A 27,096-nucleotide genomic window follows, 5' to 3' on the forward strand; every position below is an offset into this window, starting at 1 on the left:
AACCACAAAGAAACCGGGATCATATGCGGCATCTCTCACATAAGATTTACTTGCCTAAGATCTATAAAAAGCCATTACAATTACTCTTCAGATGTTGCTATTTATTTCAGCGAAGAGGATCTGTTGAAGTTTAGTGAACCGTTTAAAACTTTAAATACTCTGTTGTTGTAAAGTGTTCGTATGCCCATCCTATCAGCATTTTTAATCAAAGACACCTTCTGCGCTTCAACAAGGAGAATAATTTTCTTTAGTTATTACTTTAAGATCATATATGCATTAAAAGTATCTGTTTAGTGTGAAAAAGTAGCATAATTGGAGGTTTAGCATGAAAAAATATTCTTAGATTAGAATTTGTTGATAGAAAGGAATGGAGAAAAGTGAATGAGTTGGAGAGTCTTCTTCCCCTCACCATCATATTTATATATAATGAATATAGGTACAATGACTGTAATGCCCTCAGGGTTATCACATCTATCTAATACTCCCCCTCAAGCTGGAATGTAGATATTATACATTCCTAGCTTGTTACAAATGTCATTGAGTTTAGCTTTGCTTTAGGGCTTGGTAAACACATTTGCTAGCTGATCTATAGATCGAGTGAGGGCAACCTGAACTTTGCCCCTCTGTATCCTCTGGTGAATGAAATGATAGTCCAACTCAATATGCTTAGCCCTCTCATGAAACACGGGATTGGTAGCAATGTAAATGGCTGTGCTGTCGATGATGATGGAAATCCAATCTCAGATAGGAGAGATTGTAGCCAGAGAAGCTCTCCACTCGTTGTGACATAGCCCGATACTATGCTTCTGCGCTAGACTTAGAAACCACATCCTACTTTTCACTTCGCCACGATACAAGATTGCCCCCAACAAAGGTACAATAGCCTGTGGTGGATCTCCTATCTACTGGAGATCCTGCGCAATCTGCATCACAAAATCCTTCCACTCGAATATGTCCAAGTTTCTTGAACAGGAGACCTTTTCCCGGTGACCCCTTTAGATAATGAAGGATCTGAATTACTGCTGTCTAGTGAGAAGTGCTTGATGCACTCATAAACTGACTAACCAGCCCCACTGCATATGAAATGTCTGGGTGAGTAACAATGAGGTAGATAAGCTTCTTTACTAGTCGGCAATATCTACCAGGATCATCCATCAAGTCCCCTTCTTCTACCATGAGTTTAGTGTTAGGGTCCATAGGTACTGTACCTGGTTTCGTCCCTGTGGAACCAGTCTCCTCCAATAAATCTAGGACATATTTCCTCTGTGAGAGAGATAAACTAGTACCAGAGTAAGCAACCTCAATCCCCAGGAAATATCAAAGGCGTCCAAGATCCTTTGTAGCAAATTCTTTCTTTAGGAACACTTTCAACCTCTGTATGCCATTATTATCACTCCTTGTAATGATGATATTGTCTACATAAACAATGAGTAGTACATGCTCTGCATCAGAACAACAACTGAACACCTAGAGATCTACAGCACACTGGCACATACCAAATCTCATAATCGCATCATTGAAGCGTCCAAACCATGCTCTTGGGGATTATTTCAGTCCGTACAAGGACTTACGAAGTCTGCAGACTGAGGAGGACATCTCCCCCTAAGCAACATACCCAGGAGGTTGCTCCATATACACCTCATTAGTCAAGTGCCCATGATTGACAGCAAGGGAGATAAAAACTCTTACAGACATAATTTTGGCCATTGGGGAGAAGGTCTATGTGTAGTCCAGTCCATATGTCTGTGTGTAGCCCTTTGCAATAAGGCGTGCCTTTAGGCGCTCGATGGTCTCATCTGGCAAGTGTCTGATAGTAAATACCCAGCGACACCTAACAGCCTGAGCTCCAGAAGGAAGTGCAACCAAATCCCAGGTATGATAAGCCTGAAGTGCATCCATTTCAGCATCCATAGTAGCTCTGAAGTGCACCCATTTCAGCATCCATAGTAGCACGCCAGCCAGGTAAGCAAGTGCCCTCTGGATATTCCTGGGTAAAGAGATAGAAGACAAGGAAGAAACAAAACTGCGAAAACATGGGGTGAGATGCTCATAAGAAACTAGAGATGAAATAGGATGAGTAGTCTGACGAGATCTTGTACGAGATGCAATAGGGGAATCAACTAAAGTGGCAGGACTAGAAACAATAGGTAACTGATGGGCAGCAGCTGGGATCTCTGTCTTGAAGGAAATTTGCTCGGGCACGACATCAATTGTTGTCTGTTTCGCTCAACGGATGTAGACCTTAGTAGCAGGTTGGGAAGGACATGGTGCTTCTGTCGGAAGAGGACTGGGCTGAGCAACCGGATCTGTGGGCGGATAGGTATGGGAAGAGGAATAGGCGGCGCTGAAATGACAGAAGTATCGCCTGGAGAAGGAGGAAAGAATTGTTCTGATTCGAATATGGTGACATCAACATATACAAACATCTGGCGCAAGCGTGGATTATAGCAACCGTAGCCTTTCTGGATACGAGGGTATCCAAAAAATACACACTTTTCCGCCTTGGGATCCAATTTATCAGTACCTGGAGTTAGATTATAACAAAACAGACATAGCCGAATACTCGTAGACCCAGAGGAAATGGCACACCCGTAGTACGAAGAGTGGAAAAAGGAGAGTAGAGCCAAGATGGTTAGCCAATAAACAAGCAGTGAGTACGGTATCGCTCCAATAAGATTTAGGAACTCGCATATGAAACAACATAGAACGAGTGATGTCAAGAAGGAATCACAGCTTGCGGTCAGCCACACCGTTTTGCTGTGAGGTATGTGTGCAGGAAGACTGGTGCACAATACCATGACTTGATAAGAAGTCCTGGAAGTCAGCAAAGAAGTATTCCCTAGCATTGTCAGTGCGCAAACATTTGGTACGACACTTTTATTGGTTAGTGATTTCAGCGTAAAAAGTACTAAAAACATGAAGAACCTGAGTGCAATCCTTAAGCAAATATAACCAAGTAACATGAGAATAATCATCCACAAACACAATAAAATATATGTAACCAGAATATGACATAATCTGTGAAGGACCCCATACATCTGAATGTACTAAATCAAATGGACTCATAACATGACTAACAACTTTAGGGAAAAGACACAGACGGTGCTTTCCGAGTTCACAGGACTCGCAATTAAAAGACTGAATAATAGAGGACACAATAGATGACTAGCGAAGCTTCTGTAGAGAAGGTGGCCCAAGTGACAATGCCACAAGTAAGAATCAACGGAATTGTGCAACAAATGACGGGGCGGGCTACTGTCCAATCAGTAGAGTCCATCATGTTTACGGCCCGAGCCAATCGTCCTCCTAGTCGAGAGATCCTGAAAGACATAATAAGATGGAAAGAATGAGACGAAACTGTTTAAATGTTTTGTAATCTGACTAACAGAAATTAGATTAAAAGGAGATTTAGGAACGCACAAAATAGACGATAAAGTAAGCCCAAAATGTGGTGAGAGAGTACCAATACCTGAGATAGGGGTGGACTTCCCATCAGCTAAAGTGATCGAGTGGGAATCAGAGGGAAAGGGGTGAAAAGAACTAAGAGAAGAGAAATTACTAGTGAGATGGTTGGAAGCCCCAGAATCAATGATCCAAGAGCTGGAGCTACTAAGTAGGGATGCCAGAGAACTACCTCGCTGGGCAAAATCCGCAGTGGCTGGACGACTGCCCAAACAAAGACGCTGAAACTCATCATAATCAGCCCGTGAAATGGTAACAGTATCAGTAGGAGGTGTAGTAGCCGAGTTAGATGGAACTGAAGTATCAGGGAGGCTGGCAATGGTAATGTGGGCTGAGCGTGGCGGTCGAAGCTCAGGATGCAGCTTAAAGCAAATATCAATATGGTGGCACTCTCGTTGGGAATGAGTACAAAAGGAGCGATCACGGCCGCCACCAAGACGGCCACCACCGCGGCCTCCATGGCTACGTCCGCGGCCAAAGGAGTCACCACCACGGCTCGAACGACTATTGCTATCATATGCTGCTAGAGCCGAGCCATCAATAGAAACAGTTGCCGAGGAGTCACCATGAGAGCATTGCTGAACACGAGAATAGACCTCCGAGGAGTCACTAGGAGAGCACTGCTGAATATGGGAATAGACCTCCGTGAATGAAGGAATGGATCTAGATCCAATAATCTGCTGACGAAGATGGGTGTACTCAGGACCCAAACTGTCAAGATAATGAACTACACGAATCTGGTGCCTTTGGCGAGCAGCAACAATAAGATCGGACGTGAGAGGCATAAATACATCAAGTTGCTGGTAGAGGGCTACAAACTGACTGTAGTGAGTGGCAGTAGACATATCTCCACGACAAAAGCGTATCCACTCAGAGTACGTAGAGCAGATGCGGCTGATGTTGGCCACACCAGAATAAACAAAAGTATTCTGATCTCAGACCTACTTGGTTGCAGGAAGTAGCATTATGGGTCCAACAATATGAGGGGCCATACTCTGCCAAAGTATAGTACGAACGAGGGCGTCCTGTTCCCATCGATCATAGGTAGGGTCCGTAGTACGAGGAGGATCACAACGAATAACGTGGGCCAACCAAGTCACATAGTTTGCGCCATCTAATTTGTCAGTGGTCATTTGTGGGAATGAATCATCCACAAAGATAGAAGGAGAATGAGCCGAAGAGGGTGTCACATGGACCACTTGGGTCACGTCGGTAGATGGATTCTCAATAACGGGATCCATAATGACAAACAAGAAGGGAAAAGACAATCCTTACTACTAATGGGCTTAGACAACAAAGGTAGATGAAAAGAGGGACAAACCAAATACGGAAGACGTGCTAAACGCGGCTCCGACGAGAACATACACCGGAATCAAAGCACCAAAGGCCGTCCATCAAGAACAATTGCGGAGCCACTAACGAGATAAAAAGGAGAAAGAATGGAAATCTAGTGCATTAGGGCACTAAGTAGAATAGAAAAGGTGATTAGGGTTAGGGTTTTCTGTTTGAGGAAGAAGGGTTTTCTGACACACACACACACACACACACACACAGAGAGAGAGAGAGAGAGAGAGAGAGAGAGAGAGAGAGAGAGAGAGAGAGAGAGAGAGATGAGGTCTAAGGTATTGGGGGTGCGGGGGTGGGGGAGGTGGGGGAGGTGGAGAAGAAGATGGGATGGGCTTCAATGGAGGTCCCTAGGATTTGAACCCTACGGATTTGATACCATGTTGAGAGAAAGGAATGGAGAAAAGTGAATGGGTTGGAGTCTTCTTCCCCTCACCATCATATTTATATGTAATGAATATAGGTACAATGACTGTAATGCCCTCAGGCTTATTACATATATCTAACAGAATTAATGCAATTTCTATATCTGCTTGTTACATTGCTGCTGAAAGTCCCAATTGGAGGATTTACTTTTGACAGTTGTAGACTCTAAAAGGTATTGGAGAGGTAATGTTTCTCTGGAATTGTTTCTAACCCTCTTTTTTCTTTTATGGAAATAATAATTTCTAACCCTCTTTTACATCTGAAAAATCAAATGGACAGTTGAATCAGAAAATGAATTCATGGTATCTACCTGTTATTGAATTACTCCTTGTTTGAACACAATTTTATTGAATTACTCTTAAATTTTTTAGATCTTAAGAAGCTGTTGAGTAGTGATGTTTCACGTGGAATTGTCGCTGTCTCTTTAGGTGACTGATGCAGAACTTGAATGGAAATCTCAAAGTTATATGGGCTAACTGTTTCTGCGCTGGCCCTTAAAAAACCATGTGGGCCCACATTTTCTGGAAGATCCAAAGCATTCATTTGATAGGCCCTTACATGGATAGGGTGTGTACAAAAAATCAGCCCGATAGGATCATCCTAACACTGCCATTTGTGGAGTTTAAAAATGGACAGATTTGTTGGAGGTTTATATCTGTCCATTTTAACCTACACAAATGGAAGGGTTAGGATGATCCTATGGGCTGATTTTTTGTACACACCCTATCCATGTAAGGGCCATCCAAATGAATGCTTTTGATCATCCTGAAAATGTGGGACCACATGGTTTTTTGAGGCTTGAGCGCAGATAAGCGATCTGTGCTCAAGTGCAGATACACTTTTCTGAAGTTATATTCCAATGCAAGTAAAATTATTTAAATCCGACCATTGGATTAATGATTCCAAGTTCTACAAGAAACATTTAAAAAAAAACACAACAAGAAATTAAGAGAAAGGGTTGAAGAATGTCTTAGAATAGATACAGGAAGATAGAAGATTTCGAGGGTATCACACCACTAGATCCTATGAGCATCACACTTCTAGGGCTTCATTTAAGGATCACACAAAGATCAATGGAGAATTATTAGTTTATTTTTTTGATCATTCATAAGCATGTCAATAGCCCTAAGTCTTTACAATTTATTTAGGGAAATGATTTCAGCACTCCACTGTTTTTATCATTAGCGCAAAAGCATGTTGTCGTTTAATATTTAGAGGGCTTGAAAGAGCTTTTTGAGAACTGGAATATTCTCCTGACAGCCCTTTAAATACTACACGACAAGATGCGTCGTGCATCTTATAAAAACATGGCAGTGTTGATATCATTTCCCTTTATTTATACTCTCCTTTCGATTCTAGATTCTTTTCCTACAACTCACTTGGGATAAATGTGGCCCCTTTTTACTCAACCCTAAACTCTAGAAAGTTCCCTGCATGTAATACCCACAAAATATAAAAAAACAACTTAAAACACTAAAAAAATAAGGCCTCCCCTACTTATACTTGTGGGAGTGATGCTGTGGGTTAGGTCTGGTTGAGGCTAACCCAAACCCAACCCGAGAGATCATTTTCCCCCAACCTGACCTGACTTGACCCTCAACCCGAAGAGGATCAACCCAGCCCAACCTGCATAGGGTTATATCGAACCGAACCCGAGTTGCAGTGAAAAAAAGACTAATAGCAGAAGCAAAATAAGAAAAATAACTGGTGGGTCATCATTCATTTGGTGGTTAGCCCCATGGACGGCATGCACGCCTAAGATCTCTTCCAACGGAGAACCCTCAACAAGTGGACGTGGACATGTTTCCTATTCAGGACTGCCAACGATCCTCGGCAGCATCTTGGGCCACAATGTTGAAAAGACCGTGTCGTCAAAACTGTACACAACGTTTCGTTGTCCCGAAACCTGCCACTGCTTCCTACCTATAAAAATTGTTTCTGATATTTCCAAGAAACACCAATTCAAATGGATATGAAGAAAAACACTCACCTTTTCCCATCATAGGAACCTCCTATTTCTTCTAGATGCGACCCATAATAATTTCACTGGATAAAAGAAAAATGAAACGAAAATGTAGGATAGAAACACAACTACGTGAATATTCACTAGGCTTAGAGACTTAGACTGAAAAATACATGTAGATTTGGGAAATCAGGAGAGGAAAGAGATATGGGATTACGGGTTTCTTGTTTTTTCAAATGAAATGTGAGAACATTTAGAAACAGGGGAAGGAAATTCTTTCATTGACGGAGAAGAAGTATTAGACGTGCGACTGAACGCGTGACTAGGGTTTGGTAAAAGAGTAGAGTCAGGAGGGATTCGTAAAGGGATAGCGTTGGGGGTAGGAAATGCTTTCATTTACATAGAAGAAGTATCAGAGGCGCGATCGAATGCATGACTAGGGTTTGATAAAGGTAGAGTGTCAAGAGGGTTTGGTAAATAGGGTTTAGGTAAAGTTGTAGGTTTGGTAAAGGGATAGCGTTGGGGGTAGGAAATGCTTTCGTTTATATGGAAGAAGTATCATAGGCGTGATCAAATGCGTGACTATGGCTTGGTAAAGGTAGAGAGTCGAGAGGGTTTGGTAATTAGGGTTTAGGTAAATTGTGGGTTTACTCGGTAAATGCAACTAGCAGTAGTCAGTGAAAAACGATAAAATGGTAAAAATAAAATAAAAAATGAAATGCCGGGTTGAACCCGTCGGTTTTGTTTTTTTCTAACTCGAACCCAACCCAAGTTACTCAATGCAAACCCAACCCAGCTGAAATTCTGATTGAACCCGTTGGGTTCTAGTTGAGCCTGACCCGACTTGCACTCCTAGAGTGACGTGACTGATCCTTTATTATGAATTCACTTAAATGACATAAGTGAAATAAAAAGATTAATGCCTTAAAGTGAGTAACTTAACATTCTTAGCCATTTAACTCCTATATGAGGCTCATCCCATTTTCAAAACTCCAAACTAAAGCTTAGGATTGTTAATTTTGTCCTACATTCTAGGGCTTGACTTGGGCTCCACACCACGATCGATGGAGAATTACTCATCTAAAGGTTCTGAAAGCAAGAGTTTATTGTTTTCAACCATTCATAAATATTCCAATAGCCCCAAGGCTTTACTATATATTTATGCTCCTTTTGGTTCTAGACTTCTCCTACGACTCATTTAGGATACATGTGGGCCCTCTTGACTCAACCCTAAACTCTGGGTATATTCGAGTGCAATTTATTGTCTAATGCACCACTCTCTGATTATCTAGTTATATATGGACTGTAAATGTCTAGAATCTATCTTCTAGGAGACTATTAGACTTGTATTTAAGGTTAATTGATGACTTTTTCTCCTGGTAATTTTTTTTTTGCCTTGAAATCAATGTGACACCACTAATCACTTGATAATATGTAACTTTTCTTGCCAGGAATTTGCAGCTGTTGGTGGCAAGAACTCAAAAGTGAAAGTAGCTCGTGGGGAAGCAGAAAACCATTTAAAATTCTCAAATACTCGCTCTAAAGAGGTGCAGGGTAAGGCTGCTTTTTCTAAACTCAATGTTCGAACAAATGGGGAACCACTTCACAAGCGTCAGAGAGTTGAAGCCAAGGTTAAAGAGGAGGGTGAGATTTCCGAATCAGAGCACGATACATATCAGAGGTTCAAGGAAGAAAAATGGAGGGATTGGTGTACTAGTGTCATGGATGGTGAGATGCGGACACTAAAGCGACTGGAGAAGTTGCAGACTACCAGTGAAGATTTACCAAAGGAAAAGGTTAATCCAGACTGTATTTTCTATTTTTTCTCATCATATTTCTTTGCTGAATGAAATTAAAAAGCATGGTATATTCTTCAATATGATATTTCCTCAGGTGCTCTTCAAAATTCGAAATTATTTACAACTTCTTGGGAGAAAGATAGACCAAATTGTACAGGAACAAGCAGCACCACCTAAGCAATCTAGTAAGTGTTTCTTAATTTTCGTGACACTATTGCTGTAATTTCTATATATGAACATGCTATTTTTATATTGTTTTCTTGGACTTCAATGAAATCCTTTATACTGCTATATTCATTGAAATATTGTGCTTTGAGCCATTCCAAAAAAAAAAAAAAAAAAACTGCTTTAAGGTACATAATGGAAAGTCAGTATGTCCTACAGCTTAATGTCAAATGGAATAGTCTGCTTGACAATTTTCATTCGTACACCAAAATCTTCTAGTTTGAAACAAAATGTGAACTACAAAAGTGGATTATCTTGGCGGAATTCATTTTTCATTGCTTTTGTGGTTGGGTCTCTGTAATGACCCAAACTTCTACTTCTATATTTATCACACAACAGGTATTAATTTCATGAACACCAATCCATACATCTGCTGAAATTTGAAAAAAACCATTACAAAATACCATGGGATTTAATTGAACTTCATCATAGAAAATAGCTACAGAGGTACATGTAAGCTACACAAAAAATACATTGGAGATGATTGTTCACATCCGGTTGAAAGAAATGGTCTTGGGATATCCAAGTGGCTCACTACTACTTAAAGAAATCTGTTCAAGAAGAGAGATGCTCGCTGCGAGGAGGAGAATTACACCCAAACTAGTATTTGGGGCCCATGCTATGCATGGGTGTAAAATTGCGAACCCTACTCATTAGAATATGAGGTAAAATTACAGTTCAATGATGGACCGTAAATTCCCTTAAAAAGTTAATTGTAAATAACTTTTAAGTATCTTCACAGTCACAATAATCTTTGAGAAATCAAGAAATTCCATTAAATTCCTTAGTACTTAAACATCTGATAATACAGATGAAAATCATGTTAGACAAATCATAGAAACATAACTGATTTATGTTACAAATATCATAGGCATAAATTAAAACATCATCAAATAGATATAACCAATGATACACATAAATGGAAAACCTTCCATCAAAAGCAGTCACGTTCCTCAATAATATTGGAAGTGACATATATGGAACCTCCTGGAGCAATTTATAGAATAGCATGGAACAGCCCATGGGGACTCTAGCACTTCATGTAAAACAGATTAGAAAGATGGGAAATTGTAGAAAATAACAATGCTAAAGCAAACTTTCCCTGTTTATACCAGAAAAATCCTTATTAATTGTAAAGCCATTAATCCCCTGCTCTGCATGACTGCATGTGATCCGCGATGGATTCAGGGCCCTTTATGACATGATGGATCCATCTTTCCTTTTTCATTTCCTGGAATAGATAAACAAATGAAGTGGTCTTAGGTCCCACATGAGTCTTGGAAGCTTCTGCAATACGGTATTGCTTCATTGATCTCCCCACCTAAAACAAACAAAAAAATCAGTGAAAAGTTTACAGAAACAAAGAGGTGAAAAACAAAAAGGGAGACAAAGACGTAGTCGGATTGTGTGTGTGTGTGTGTGTGTGTGAGAGAGAGAGAGAGAGAGAGAGAGAGAGAGAGAGAGAGAGAGAGAGAGAGAGAGGAAACCTTGCTGCTTTTAAGAAGAAAGGGAAACCAAATAGATTTGGGAAGGAAGAGATCTTACGGAGAGAATGGAAAGTGGAGATTTTACGTTTGGGTTGCTTTTCACTAAAAAGGGAAGTGAGAAATCTCAGGAAACGTTAAGGCAAAATCAAATTAAAATTGCATATGGATTCTCTTAAAAGAAATTAGAGAGTGGCCCTAATTACACCCAAATAGGAGAGACCTTGGCTGGCTTCACTAGCCCACCTTGGTTGGCTTCACTAGCCCAAACAACCCACGAACAAAGAAACAAATAGATGGCATAAAAACATACCCCTTCTCTCACTTAGCCCATCTTATATTTGGTTGCAAGATGCCCACCCAAATGCCTTGTGGGTGCCCATATCAATTCAGCCCCTTCATGAGATTGGCCAAAGGGGGCCTTGCTTTAATGAGTGCTTCATGGCCCAAATCAACAAAACCTTTCACTCACCCATAGGAGATGCCAATATCATTCCAATGCTTGGTGAAAATAGCCAAAAGGGAGTGGCCTTTGCCGAACGATGGACACTCACAAATGAGTGCCTCTATCATTTTAGCACAAAGGAGAGATGGTGTTGTTATAATTTTTGAGTAGGTGCTCATATCAATTTTGCCCCAAGGAGAAATAGTACAAAAGATGGTCATCTTATGGCTCCTTTGGATGCTAGACGGCTCCTTGGCCCCACGCATTAAAGAGGGACTCCCACTCCATAGGCATTGTAAGTGGGCCACCTCTACATGATCCGACCCAACGAATGATGCCCAAACACACAAAAAGGGGCCACACGCAGCCCAAACCTTGCACCTCTATCCAATCCATATTACCCGATCAATGTTCCTAGAAGGGAACATTACAAATCTCCCCTTCCCAAATTGCTTGCCCCCAAGCAATTGGAAGAGAAGTGATACTACCATGTAATTGTGTCATCCATGATCAAATAAGAATCTTGGTGGTATGTCAGGCTCAAGCTATTGATTCCTCCATGAAAAGGGAGCAAATACGGATGGCAGCTCTGTCGATCAATGTTGGGGTCCCGAGGGTACCGCATTGGTTCCTCGAGAGAGGTGACAATTATCGATTGAGCTTCTCTAGGTGGCATGCTCATAGGCACTCCTACCAATGTGAGCGAGTGTGGGACATGCAAAGCAATATTCCTATCATGGAGCGCAGATCGAATTGGCAAGCCACACACCTTTATTGTGTCCTCTACATATGGAGGAACATCAATAAGATGCACCTGAAGAATTGGTGAGCCATCCCTACTATCACTGTCATCATTAACAGACTCTTCACCCTCGACCTGTGAATCAATGCCAATGATCTCGATATACATTGGCATCTGTTGTACTGACGAAGGCGGCATTGGTGTAGGCGTGCAAGCAAAGAGGTCAAGTGCATCACTCTCGATTGATGTTGTATTATCCTTCTGGGTTATTGGCGGGTATCAATGAAGGGTTTGTGTCACTATGGCAAATGATGTGAAAATAGAACTCCCTAAATCAGGGGGCTCAGTTGCTGCCTTGAAATTTTCACCCCTCCTTGATTGAGCTACTAACCGCTCCATAGCCTCAAGTAGGGTGTGCTCCAGGCGGGCAAAACGTGTTAATAGCAGCGACCAAACGAGTTACCACACGTGCCTCAACATCATCATACCTAGCGCCACTACGGAGGGACCCCATGGGGGGGGGGTCGGGGGTGCAAATCAGTCCCCTTATGGAAGATGGTGTCCCTCTAATAGCTCTATCTTCCTCACAGGCCACCCAACAAACGGTTAGTTGCAGCCCCAATCCAAAAGTGTAGTCCCTCACAGACCACTTGACGAACATTTGGCATGAATATAAAAAAACCTTGATTACTCCTTGTAGTTACTCCTATACAACACCTGTGTTTGTAGAATCCAGCCCACCCAATCACAATTTCACGGATCGATGCTTGATGCCTCACAAACTTCCCAATAAGCAATGGTTGGGCAAACTCTTTTGTCGTCTCACAAAGCACCAAAAAAACAATTGGCGAGCAATTTTGAGAAAGGAGGGTGTGTTGATTGAGACGTATAGCTAAAACTAGGCCAATTTGTAATATTTGTCATGTAGGCTTTTCATCAAACAACTGGGGAAAACATGGTTAATTGTCTCTACAGCCCTCAAGTAACCAGTATCACTAGCACATGTTTTTTTAAAAGATAAAATCACTAGCACATTTTGTCAGAGAATTGAGGTTGGGAAAGCTTTTGCAAACCAACAGTTGGCTAGTCTCACTGGCGCATTTCGTCGAACAGCTTAGGGGCGTAGTTGAGAGGGTGTTTCTAAAGGCCAAAACCTGCCATAACCATGTATTTCTCTTAGGCCTTTCCTCAAACAGTTGGTGGTGCCAATGATGGAACGACCCTACAACTCACAGTTTGCCCATGTCACTGAGGCATTTCTTCAAACACTTGGAGACGTCCTTGGGCAAGGCTCTACAACAACCTAAAGCTGAGGTGTGACTCAAATTCTTCGCAGCTTTCGCGACTTCTTCGGGCTACAAAGGATGGCAGGATGTAGCTTGACTTCTTCGGGCTACAAAGGATGGCAGGATGTAGCTTTGATACCACTTGTAATGACCCAAACTTCTACTTCTATAATGGGGAAATAGTTTATTGGTGGTGCCCCTCCTGTAAATATTTTAATTTTAGTTGGAGATTCAGATGCCAGAGATGTTGTTTGGGATCAAAGAATGTGATTCAGCCTCTGGGTAAGAAATACAATGATCTGGATCCCGAATCAAATCCTAATGAAGATGATCTTTGGCCCGACTCAGGGACAATCTCCACTATCTCTCAGGTAGGCTCTCCGGTCCTCTCCATTTCGGGAAAGGAGGTGGAATCAAGATTATCGTCACTCAGATGTTGTCTAATTGGAAAAACTAAAGAGTCTGGATCTCCGTCTCTCTCTTTATCGGCTAACGATAATCTTTTTTATCAGTGGACGAAGTTTTATTTATCTTCGAATCGGAACAAGAAGCTACAACAATCTTGGACAAAGGCAATGATATGTGGGAAGATCGATTCCATTCCCTCCTCCCTTGGACCAAAGATTTCTCCCCGGGGCTGGAGGAATTTTGGGTCAGATTTTATAACATTCCTCTTCATGTATGGGCTACATCAACAGTTCAAGCTCTAGGTAATCTTTTTGGTCGAGTTCTAGAAGTAAAAATGGAAGGGAGCCACAACCAGTGTATGACCTTTGTCTCTGCTAAGATTCTTGCTCCGTGGTGGATGTTCATACCACCCTCTTTTCAAATTCAAGTTTCTGGTCAAGTTTACACAAATCAGAATTGAATCTTTAGGCAGTAGGGTTTCATCGTTTTTTAATAAAGAGTCACTCCTATCATGCTTTGGCCCCTTGATTGCTTGCTCTCAAATTCCGGAAAACTCTGTGTTGGTGGCGGATTGTCCGCCCGCTCTTTCGCCGGAAAACCTTGGCCGGGGAGCCATTGGACCCTTGGGACCAGTGTTTAAAAACGCGGACCCGACGCGGAACGCGGCCGAAGAAAATCCTTGTCAACTCGGCGCGGACGCGGCCAAAAACGCGGTTGGCGCGGTTGATGCGGTCAGATCAGATGAATCTTCATTTAAAAAAATAAATAAATAATAGAAAAAGTATAGAAATAATATAGAGGTATTTTTGAAAGGAAATGTTAGCAGCACTACTGTATTTTGATGAGGGCACTCCTCACTTTATTAAAAGTACAGTATTGCCCGCACCATAGGATGATCCAAACCGTTCAATAGATGGGCCACAACATAAATAGCTTGTGCCCCAAAAATTATTTCCATAGGTTGATCCTAACCCTCCGATCTATAGAGGGTTAGGATCAACCCTCTACAATTCAGATGGGAGGGTTAGGATCAACCTATGGAAATGATTTTTTAGGCACAAGCTATTTATGCTGTGGCCCATCTATTGAATGGTTTGGATCATCCTATGGTGCGGGCCATACCGTACTTTTAATAAAGTGAGGAGTGCCCTCATCAAAATACAGTAGTGCTGATAACATTTCCCTTTTTAAAATGGAATTTGCTAGGCAATTTTGTAAAAAGCCATTCAACTGCTCACAGCCCACTTTTACAGCAGAGAACCACCTCAGATTCATTAAGGGCCCTTAATGAATAAGACAAAATATGCCACTAGATGACTTTTTGCAAGATTGCCTAGTAGATCCCTTAAAAAAATGTTATATTCTCCCTCCTATTTACCTGGGACAGCCCCTGTAGTCCAAAAAAGTAGTTATAAATACACTCGAAGGGATTGCCACAAATAAACAGAGGGACACTAATGGCACTTCCCAAATATTTAGGGGTTGAAAAGGCATGATAGAACGGCTGTATTTGTTGGCAGGTGACAAGTGACAACACATTCAGCCATCTTGTTTTTTTATTTTTACTGAAAACGAATCTTGTGATTGGAAAAAGTTTTTATTTTTACTGTGGTTGGCAGGTGACAAGACATTCAGCCCTATAGCTTTCAGTGGTCTACCACATTGAAAAAACAAATCTTGTTTTTTATTTTTTCCGAGTCATTTTTTTTTTTTTTTGGTTCAACATGACTCGGACTCGGCCGAGTCGTGACTCTATCACGCGGCTACCACCATTCCGCGTCGACTCGGCCGAGTCCCGAGCTGAGCCAACGAGTTTTAAAACACTGCTTGGGACCCTCCCCTTTGAATTCAAATTTCAAACCTCCCTCCATGTCAGAATGGCCTCCTGCCTGTGGCCTAGAATATCCCTTAATCCGGCCTAGTACGGGAAATGGGTTAAAGTTTAAGAAATCTCTGGCGAAAGCCATTCAAGGCATGTCAGCCCTTTTCGCACTTGGTAAAGGAAAGGTCGTTTTGTAGGAGCTAGGCAATATTTAGGTACTATCAGAAAAGGAACTATCACATCCCTTCCGAAAAGTGGTAAAGAGGGTTCCGTGAAGAACCCCCAGATAAAAAAACCTGATGCAGACTATTGTAGGGGATCCCTACCCAAGATAAAGGAAAAAGTAGTTGGGCCCCCCTTGGATTCCTTTGGTAAGCCCGCCTTGCATCGTAATCTCCTCGTTTCTTGTGGATGAGGAGTTCTCGTATTTGGTAGATAGACCTCCTATTTGGAAGATAGGCCTCTTATTAGTGAAAATTTTGGACACTTCTGTTGTGTGGGAGGGTTTAGTAAGTTAGGAGTATATATGGTTTTGTGGTTATTATCTTGTAGAATGAAAAAGGCTGAGGACACTTGTGGATTGGCATATGGTATTGTGGTGACGGCTTCTTTTGGCGGTGTCGGCTCTTTTTGTCGATATCAGGCCTTGCCTTGTTCGGGAAGAAACAAAATATTGTAAGAACTGATACTATCGAGAAGAGATTGTGGGCCCAAGGACGCGAAGATATGAGCCTTATTTAATTATAGGTATATAATGGGAGAGTAGGTCAATTTATCAGGTCTGTTCGTATTCTTCAGCAAAGGTAAGTACTACCCTTATCTAGTGGTTAAAGGAATGGCCGATCCTTCCTCTTCCTCTTCTATTCCCCGTACCTATAAGAGACTACGGAGAGAGATTCCAGATTACACGGAGTGGTTTCAGCATCGTCGATGGGTTCGTAGCTTGCAATACAATACTGCAAAAGCTTCGGTGGAAACTCCCACCGTCCCGGAACAAGTCAAAGGAGTTATCAAGCGACAGTGGAAGCAATTTCAGGAGGACTACAAACTCATTGCTGAAGAGTTCTTCCCTCTAACAGGTACACTCAATATAAAAGATATTTGTATACCGGTATATAAACTTCCTTTTTTTCGGCGCTGGTTGGAGTATACCAATAACTTGAGACGACTTGAATGAGAGGCAAAACGAACCCTTTGCATTCGCAAGATAGTAGAGCTTATAGCTATCTGGAAGAACCCGATGGAAGAGGTTCCCTATCCACAGTTTGCCTCGGTTTTTTTCCCTGATGATATGGATCTGGAATTGGATATTGGGACCCTAATGGTGGACCTGAGCGAATGTGTGTGATAGTCTCGAGTTAAGGGTTAGTTTTGTTAATTTGTTTTGGAAAATTGATAAATGGTTTTTTTGGAGTTGGAACATAGTGTATGACTGGATGGAGAAAAAGTAAAGATGAAAAAGAAGTAGAATGAATCTTAGGTAATAGGTTATATGGATGATATACTTGGGGAATTTTAATTTTGGTTTTTTGAAGAAAGTAAGGAATGATGGGAAGTCTTGGAGGGTGTCCTAAAACTGGAAGATATATACGGGTGCTTTTGGAAAGTATACGGGGCTCCATCTGAAGAGTAAAATGATCATCGAATGTGCAGGATTGATAGTCCCAATACTTCTTTGGTAATTCATGGTATGCCCTGAATTGCCTATACAGATGCTATGTAATGTTACTAGGGACTTCTTGTCCCCACTGTATCTTTCATGGTATCAATAAATATATGTCACTTTTCAAAAAAAAAAACTTCTACTTCTATATTTATCACAACAGGTATTAATTTCATGAACACCAATCCATACATCTGCTGAAATTTGAAAAAAACCATTACAAAATACCATGGGATTTAATTGAACTTCATCATAGAAAATAGCTACAGAGGTACATGTAAGCTACACAAAAAATACATAGGAGATGATTGTTCACATCCGGTTGAAAGAAATGGTCTTGGGATATCCAAGTGACTCACTGCTACTTGAAGAAATCTGTTGAAGAAGAGAGATGCTCACTGCAAGGAGGAGAGTTACACCCAAATAGGAGATACCTTGGCTGGCTTCACTAGCCCACCTTGTTGGCTTCACTAGCCCAAACAACCCACGAACAAAGAAACAAATAGATGGCATAAAAACATACCCCTTCTCTCACTCAGCCCATCTTATATTTTGTTGCAAGATGCCCACCCAAATGCCATGTGGGTGCCCATATCAATTCAGCCCCTTCACGAGATTGGCCAAAGGGGCCCTTGCTTTAATGAGTGCTTCATGGCCCAAATCAACCAAACCTTTCACTCACCCATAGGAGGTGCCAATAGCATTCCAATGCTTGGTGCAAATAGCCAAAAGGGAGTGGCATTTGCCAAACGATGGACATTCACAAATGAGTGCCCCTATCATTTTAGCACAAAGGAGAGATGGGGTTGATATAATTTTTGAGAAGGTGCTAATATCAATTTTGCCCAAGGAGAAATAGTACAAAATATGGTCATCTTATGGCTCCTTTGGATGCTAGATGGCTCCTTGGCCCCACACATTAAAGAGGGACTCCCACTCCATAGGCATTGTAAGTGGGCCACCTCTACATGATCCGACCCAACGAATGATGCCCAAACATACAAAAAGGGGCCACACGCAGCCCAAACCTTGCACCTCCATCCAATCCATATTACCCGATCAATTTTCCTAGAAGGGAACATTACAGTCTCCTTGATACATAGTGCTTGTTTAATTTGGTCAATTATAGTATCTCAACCATGATTTACGGATTTGATGTGATTGTGTTTGCAGTAAGTGGTATAAGAGCCATTTGATTTTTACAGGGTGGTCAATGAGACGAGCAATTGTCATTCTTTGATCTTGAGGCTAGATCAAATCAGTGCAAATCATACTTCTTGGAGGGGATCTGAAAACGACAATTATACTGCCATGTAGATTAGTGATCCTGGTAGATCCAACATCAACCCTTTTATCATTGTAGAGATTTCGTTCATGATTTTAGTTGAAAACTAGAGCAGTATCTTGAATGTGATTGGGATTTAGATGGAGTTCTCTAATGTGATTGAGATTAGGATTTATCTTAATCGGGGTCAGAAGCAAGGTTATGATTGTCGTTGTGACAGAGAAGTGAGTTTGTTATCAATTCCCTGATTTAACGGTCGTCTAGATTGGGTGTAAAAGTGTAATACCCGGCCCCACAATAACAAATGAGAAGATTTTATATTATTTAACTAGGAATTTAATTTGAAGAGGGCCCACTCGAAGACACCTATACGAGAAGGTCAAAGCAATGGCCAGCGTAGGCGTCGACAATTGACTTCTTTGGCTGCTTTGGCTGAAAAAGGTTCTCTTTGACAAGTAAAGTGCATTAAACATGATGCGCTTACCTATCGACCGCCTCCAGAACCTAAGCCTCTAGGCTATGACCCCAACAAATGTTGCGAATTCAATCGTTATGTTGGGCATAGCACTAGCAATTGCATAGCTCTTAGGCATTTTGTTTGTTGAAGACTTCATTGAGGAGGGTCAGATCCAACTTGATGGGAAATCTACCCAACCCTCAACATCTACTGCTGCTCCATCGAACCCGAATCTGAACATGGTTCACGAACCCACTTCCTGACCATGTTCAGAGGCTCAGTAAAATCAGAAACTCAAACTGAGGCTGGGCTTGCGCTGGCACCTAAACTCAAGAGTGACAGAGCTCATGAACTCATAGCTGAAGAAATATTGAAAACCGGCTTAAGGTTGGGAAGGACTGGCTATCGGTTATTTGCAGGGATGTGAGGCGAGGCATAAGTAGAAATAGAGGTGGAGAATAAGTGAAGAGTATTCCATAGCTATCGGATATGGGCCGTGGAGCCCAAGAGGGAGTCTAAACTCTTTACGTTCTAATTTGATTCCCTACTATATTAATAAGGGCTTTTAGGTGCCACACCTCTTTCTCCCCAGTAAATACGTCAATTTATGAAGGTTCTCACGGGTCAAGCTTACGTTTTGAAGTAGCAGCGAGCGAAAAGCGAAGCGAGCCGAGCTAGCGTGCCTTCCCTCCTTCTCTTAGATTGATAGATGCTTTGCTTACCAAGCGCTGGCGTAGGAATAGAGGTTGTTTGATACAATTGCACGCTAGCCGATCAAGGCTAGGGTTTTATCTTATCTTAAAAAAAATTTAGGAGATGCTGAGACAAATTATTTTATTTCATGGACGACTTTGCTTTAATATTGTTTTTTATTTCCGCATAAATTGTTGTCTTTTGGTTAATGGGTCGACTTGGGACTCTGAAATCTGGGTTGTTGCAAAAAAGTGTAGGCCATTGATTATAATAAAGACTTACCCTATCATTGAAAGGTAAAGTTTGTTGATATCAAATTCTTTCCATATGCAGTAGTGTGGTGGGTGGAGCTTCAATCGAATTGATTCGGTTATAGGAGAAGATTTCATCATGTAACAAAATGAAGACCTAGTTGCATTGTACTTTATTCCCCATCAATTATGTCCAGGGTCTTTATCTCCATCACCAGAACTTGAAATTATGAGATAAGAGTGGTATGGATTCCCAAAAGCAATTCTATAAGCTTTTATTGAGAGCTGATTTCCATGAATTAGAAGACCAAAGAGCCACTCAATGCATCAACAAACTTTGATGTCACCTTTAACACACTTGCATTTGAGGATATTCACAAGCTAAATGTTAACATTGATTGGTGCTAAGGAGTAGCCTGCAAATAGGATTTTCAATCGAGGAAAGTCATTATTCAAGACCCCCCACATTTTCCTCAGAGAAAAATCTTCCAATGAAAGTGAAGTTGTCTGTGAACATGGATCTACTTAGTTGAACAGAGCAAAGCATAATGAATTGTTGTTCAAATGAGTGTTCAAAGTACAATTGAGGCCACCATGCCGAAAAGGATGGAAAAGAGACAAAAAATGATCTCCTAGGAACATGATTTTAAATTTTCAACGAAACCTTCACGAAACGACTGACATATTTTCATTTCCATCCCCATCGACATGCATGCTGAAATCGAAGCACATATCGAAACCAAACCAATATAATATACAGTTGTGTTAGATAATAATATTTATATGAATTAGATGTGAAACGTAGTTTATGTATTATTTATAAATATTTATATGAATTATATGTGAAATATGATATGTATTGACTTATCTGTCATGCGTGGCACGACAGTATATATCATAGGTGTTCGATGTTGTTAAACCAATGAGTGATTTTTTAACTTAGTAATGGTTTTTTATTGTGTCTTTGTGTTTATTCTAGCGATTCTGAAGTTTCATTTGCATATATTTCCATTATTTTACGGCATTTACGCAAATCCGAAACCGATGTGTTTCCATTTTTGTCATGATTGAAACACATACCATAACCGAAATCTGATATCATGATCATTATTGAGAGTGGGTGTGATTGAGAAGAAACTAAATTGGGACATGAATCACACTAGGAATGAAATTGAGATGTAGATTGGGAGATAATTAACTTGTTCTAGTGATTGAATTTATTTGATATTAGAGTACAATTTGTTGAGTTTCCAAAGTTTCACATGTGTCTACATAATGAAGATTTCCTTGCTTAAATAAAGTTGGAATACACTTGTTGAGCCTTCTAAATAAGGCAACCGTGGTAATCAAGTTTACTCAAGCGTGTAAACACTTCATTTTGCCTTCAGATTTCAGCTTAACTTAACTCAGTGCCAAATGAAAAACTGTGCATTCGTGCGTGCGTGCGTGCGTGTCAGATGATAAAATGTATTTTTTTCCCAGCTGATGATTGGTGCTAATTTCAAAACATGCTTATTTTCTGGTCTTGAACTATATGATCTATACCTTGTTTGCTGAGCTTTATGTTATGGTTTCTATCGCTTGGAAAACTGTATAATTGCTGTTCACCAACTCAAATAACATCATGGTTTCTATAGGAACGACGGTGCGGTTGTGGAACTATGTCTCCTCGTTTTCAAATTTGTCTGGACAGAGGCTTGCTCAGATTTATTCCAAACTTAAACAAGAGCACCAAGCTGAACCAGGAGTAGGATCCTCCCACCTCTACGCCCCTGCTCCAATCCCCAGTGATAGAGATAGTGATGCTAATCAGGGTAGCTCCTTCAAGGGCATTCATAATCCAAGGGCATACCAAAATTTCTCTTCCGACCCTTCAGAAGCCTTCGATAGGGGTCAGGGGACTGGAAAGTCCGAAGCATGGAAACGACGGCGAAGAGCTGACATGGATAATCACCTTCAAGCTCAACCTCCATATCAGCAATCGGTAAGCAATGGTAACCAGTTACATGAACAGAACTCTTCAGGGATTCTTGGGTGGGGCCCTACTGAGAATAAGTATTTTAGTCATGACAGACCAAACAGAACCCATCAACCCCATTTTCCCGCCGCACAAGGTTGACTGTCAAAACCCAAATAGTCTGTTACATGTTATTACAAATTTTTTCTTACTTTATGGGAATAATGGCTTTCAGATCCCACCGTGTGATTCTGTATATAAAGTTTTTCTGCGGTGCAGAGCAGCAGCATCTGCCACAGAAGTTGGCTGTGTTGAGAGCTGTAAGATGAGAATTGTGTCGAAAGTGATAAATGAGCAACCTTTTGCCGGAAGAGGCTTCGGGGTCTGTATTTTTTGGAGAATGAGGTCACTTTTTCTTAAGTTGATAGTGATGAAGTGCCGAAGGATTTACTTCTCACATAAATGAAATATATCTTTATATACTTTATATGTTTCTTAACATTTGCAAGTTCAATGTACATTAAGCAGCTTGCATAATTTAAGTTTCGAATTCCTTTTAAGAAAATCATGAAGTCATTTCTGCCTTTTGATTGAGATATTAGAACTGTCATTTGGAATTTTTTTTTGAGCTAGGTTGAACTTTGCCTGATACATGGCAAAATTCAAAGCGCGTCTAGGAATTGTACTAACTCAAAGCCTTAGAGAGCCGATGTGATGCCTGTGCAAATTGTATTTTGGTTATGTCTTCTTACAGGGTTTTCTGTAACTAGTCTACTCGGAAAATGCTATGTGCAATCTAACTGTTAAAACGTTAAAACTTTAAAACTTTAAAACTTTTCTCTCCAAATCTCTCTGCTCTTAGGAAGTAAACCATTACTCATTATAGCCCCAATGAAGTCGCAATCTCGAACCCCATCTTCGTCCTAAGTGTATAAAAAGTGGACGGAAGAACTCTAGCTCTCAAAAACCATCAAAATCACTTCTTCCTCCCTCTCATCGGTCCAGAAGGTGTCACCCTTTCAACTCGAAATCCCATTCACTCCTTCTCTTTCCATATCTTAGTCCTACTTTTCCAGCTTCTTGTAATGCTAAGTCTACTTTTTTTCCATGGAATATTAGCTTACCAAGTGAGGTGTGGGTGGAATTCATCACTCCAGAAATTCCAAATTACTCCAGAAAATCCCTGCAAACATCATAGTGAAAAAAAACTGAAGCTCAGCTTTGATCCCCAATAATCCCTAAATGAATCCTTGGCAATGCAAGACAAGGCCTCAGTAATAAGCCTTTTTTTTTTTTTTGGGAAAGATGACAAGTTTCATTAATATTCAAATAGCAATCGGGACCCTGGTCCCATCCTGCAATTACAAAATATTAAGGTGAATTAGCATGGGCATACCCGAAGCCAATTCAAAAGCAATCAAAAGATATTACAAAACTCAACTATTCCTTTCCTCTATTATAATACCCGTATCCCTGTACCTATACATGATTCTATTATATACGTAATCCTTTCCTTTATACGTTGTTCATTCCTTTCCTCAGCCCTTTCACCTGTACCTTTTGGGCTGCACAAAATTCTAGTTTTACTAAGTAAGTTCTTGAGATTATACTAAGTCGGAGTTCCTGAAAACCACCAATGCTACAAGATTCTGAACCAATAGTCGCACCATCTGAAATTCTATGGCTCAAGATTTATTATAGAGTTTCAAGGGAGTCAGCTGGTTTGGCGCAATCAAACTAGATAACCATAGCGAAAGAACGAGTCGCTCAAGCTTTGGCTATTAGAGATCAAAATCTTGGACGACGACAAGCAATCACCTTAATTTTAAGCAAAACAAACCCCGGTTGGTCTTGTGGGGATTACTCCCTATCATCCTACAGCCCAGATCCTGTAGTTTCAACAGAGTTACCAAACTAACACAATCCTACACAATCTTGCACTTACTCCTCAAGCACTTTACCAAGGGGAACGCCCACCCCAACTCTCAATCGAATTATTTAAACATCTACTTTAGGCTTGTTTTAATCATCTACACTAGACTTGATTTAAATTTCTTTGGCTCTTGCATTTTGTTCTTCCTTATCTCTTTCCTTCATTGTAAGGAATATTTTTTGGTTGCTCCCAAATCTTCCTCATATGTAATCCCAAAAACATCCCCTACCGACAATAGGTCATTAAACTCTTCCGAGAATGATCCCTTACTCCTAGAATCGTCAAAACTATTATCAACCTGCTTTGCCTTACCTTTAGAGTCATTGGGGACTTGGGGCTCCCCTACTCGCAAGTCTTCAATCCGCCCTGAGTTGCCCAGTGCAACAGCTACCTTCGGAGTCAAACTAGATCGATTTAGTTGCAGATTGCTGATAACAATTTTTCTTTCCTCCTCCCAAAGACGCCGTTGAGTACGTCTTTCCTTTTATAGAACCTTACTGAATATGGGAAGATCAATGAGAGGTACATGCAGTTCCTTATCACTAGTCGAATCCGAAGTAGGATCCAGATTATTGATGGAGGATGAGTTTTTCTTTAGCTGAACCCAATGCTTATAATGGACTAAGAGAAATCTCACAGGGGGTCGGAGATTCCTTCCAAGCAAGTTTTTCATTGTAGCGAAGGTCTTTGAGCAATTCAATATCAATATCCCCATCCTCAAACGAGAAGCCTTGAACCGGCGAAGAGCTTCCAACCTGGACCGATTCTTTTCCTGACATAGCTGGCGAACTGATGGCGTCAAAGTTTTGGAGAAGCTTATGAGATTCGACAATTAGTCTCCTTCTCCTATGATTTTCTTTACTAACAGTACCTTTTAATTTTCTTGTAAAGACTGAAAGACCCCCTCGAGTGGCTAATACATGTATTTCCGAGTTAGTATTTCTCCGGTGTACGTTAACTTTTCTTGTACGCAGGCGCTTCAATTGCCCAAAACTAAATGACAAGAACATTCAAAGCTCCATTGCGTCTGACTGTCTGAGAGAGAGAGAGAGAGAGAGAGAGAGAGAGAGAGAGAGAGAGAGAGAGAGAGAGTTGGCATAAATTATGTACATAAACTACATTAAAATTATTTAGAAACTCATATTATGGAAATAATTAAAAAAAGTACATGAAAAAATGAAATAATACATTACATGAAAAAATTTATATATTTTATCTGGAGACACTTAGGATAAGTTAAGCCCTATAGTGTGGGCACTGGGAGAGCCCTTAACTGGTTATTCCTCACGAACAAAGAAAGGATAAAATATCAATCTTAATCTAATGATAAAATCCACCATAGAATTAATGATCTTATGTAATGAACTCCAGGTCCTATTCATTACTCAAAGTGGATGTGGATATAAGAGACAGGATATGGATCTATGCAGATATGGATAGAAAGAGAAGAACAGAAGGAATGCCAGCCAGAAGCTGTATTTGACTCTATGTTCCTCTTGGAGCAAGAACTGAGAACTTCTTGAAGAAGAAAATTAGAGAGCGGATGCTATATTTGAGTCCATGTCCTCATGAAGCAAGAGTAGAACATAAGGCAAATGAAGTGTTATAGTGGCAGCTTCTTCAAATTCTAAGAATGCATCATCAAGTATCAGAATCACGAACCTGGTCTCTTGTAGAAAGAGTAGAGAAGACTCTGTTGGTTAGGAAACAAGCTCCTCTAACCAATTATGTTGAGTAGTGTTAGGCCTAAAATCGGAACGATACGGCAATGACGTCAGAGCTGAGCTGGAGGACCCGAGGAGCCAAAGTAAAGGAGCTGAGTCCTGCACAAGAGCAAACGAGGTCAGAAGACCAACCTGGAGTCGTTACTCCGGACAGGCCCTTCGACACTCAAGTCAGTATGAGCAGGAGTGCTGAGCGAGTTTTTAAGAGTGGTGGTTGAGAAGTTATTACCCTTTGATTTGAGACTTGAGAGGCCTTTTATAGAGGGAGACCTGGGGTGGTTGGATTACCTACCCCAGGACAGGTGTCGACCTTTTACGGGTTTAGGTTTATCTACCCTTAGGTAATTACCGGATTGCCCCTGGGCCGACGCTGGATTTGTGGTGGGCCATCCTGGGGCCACGTGTCGACAGCTAATTAGCTGCTGTTTTTCATTCCCATCAGTTGCCCCCCAGTTCTCCAAGTCATTGTAGTGATTTGGGGAAGTGTGATGAGTTATATTCCTGAACGGGGGGAGTCTGTCCGGCGAAGCTGTTTGTCCGGCCTATGGAGTCTGTCCGGTGAATCTGTCCGGCTAAGCCGTCTGTCCGGCCTGCGGAATCTGTCCGGAAAACTCTGTCTGTCCGGCCTGGGAATCAGTCCGAAAATTCTGTCTGTCCGGCCTGGAGATCAGTCCGGAAATTTTGTCTGTCCGGCAAGGTAATCAGTCCAGAAATTGTCTGTCCGGCTAGGAAATAAGTCCGGAAATTCTGTCTGTCCGGCCTGGAAATCAGTCCAGAAATTCTGTCCATCTGGCCTGGAAGTCAGTCCGGAAATTTTGTCTGGTAAAGCCGTCTGTCTGGCCTGGGAAATCTGATTTTTTGTCATCTAACGGACGCGTCATATTCTGTCCGGCCAAGCAGTCTGTCAGGCCTGGAAAATCTGTTCGGCCATGCCGTATGTCCGACCCGAAAAATCTCTCCGGAAACTCTGTCCGGCCCGGAAAATCTGTTCTGCCAAGCCGTATGTCCGGCCTGGGGAATCTGTCCAGAAAATATGTCCAGCTAAGCCGTCTGTCCGGCCTAGGAAATCTGATTTTTGTCATCTAGCGGACGCGTCATATTCTGTCCGGCCAAGCCGTATGTCCGGCTCAGAAAATCTGTCCGGCCAAGCCGTCTGTCCGGCCCGGAAAATCTGTCCGGCCAAGCCGTCTGTCCTGCTCGAAAATTCTGTCCGGCCAAGCCGTCTGTCCGGCCCGGTGAATCTGTCCGAAAAATCTGTCCGGCTAAGCCGTCTGTCCGGCCTGGGAAGTCTGATTTTTGTCGTCTAGTGGACGCGTCATATTCTGTTCAGCTTGGGCCGGACTGATTTTTGTCATCTAGCGGACGCGTCATATTTTGTCCGGCCTGGGGAATCTGTCCGGCCAAGCCGTCTGTCCGGCCCGAAAAATCTGTTTTAGCCAAGCCGTCTGTCCGGCCCCGAAAATCTGTTCGGCCAAGCCGTCTGTCCGACCTGGGGAATCTTTCCGGCCAAGCCTTCTGTCCGGCCCAGAAAATCTGTTCGGCCAAGCCATCTGTCTGGCCCGGAAAATCTGTTCGGCCAAGCCGTCTGTCCAGCCAAGTCGTCTGTCCGGCCCGGAAAATCTGTCCGGCTAAGCCGTCTTTTAGGCCTAGGGAATCTGATTTTTGTCGTCTAGTGGACGCGTCATATTCTGTCCGGCTTGGGCCGGACTGATTTTTGTCATCTAGCG

At 41.6% G+C, this 27,096-nt stretch overlaps 1 protein-coding gene across 2 annotated transcripts in view; it reads left to right on the top strand.

Annotated features, from left to right (window-relative positions):
* The window catches only part of LOC143890948 (protein CHROMATIN REMODELING 5-like), a 103,763-nt gene extending 81,475 nt beyond the window's left edge, over nt 1-22,288 (top strand). For both annotated transcript variants that reach the window (XM_077395639.1, XM_077395677.1), the window contains exons 29-31: nt 8,647-8,991; nt 9,089-9,179; nt 21,393-22,288. In XM_077395639.1, the coding sequence (XP_077251754.1) occupies nt 8,647-8,991; nt 9,089-9,179; nt 21,393-21,874 (918 nt within the window). In that variant the 3' untranslated portion in view covers nt 21,875-22,288. The remainder of the gene's footprint in view (nt 1-8,646; nt 8,992-9,088; nt 9,180-21,392) is intronic.
* The last annotated feature ends 4,808 nt before the right edge of the window (nt 22,289-27,096 follow it).

This window comes from Tasmannia lanceolata, unplaced genomic scaffold, assembly GCF_043159265.1.
Source record: "Tasmannia lanceolata isolate RefF3 unplaced genomic scaffold, GAP_Taslan_0.1 ptg000002l, whole genome shotgun sequence".
Classification (NCBI taxonomy): domain Eukaryota; kingdom Viridiplantae; phylum Streptophyta; class Magnoliopsida; order Canellales; family Winteraceae; genus Tasmannia; species Tasmannia lanceolata.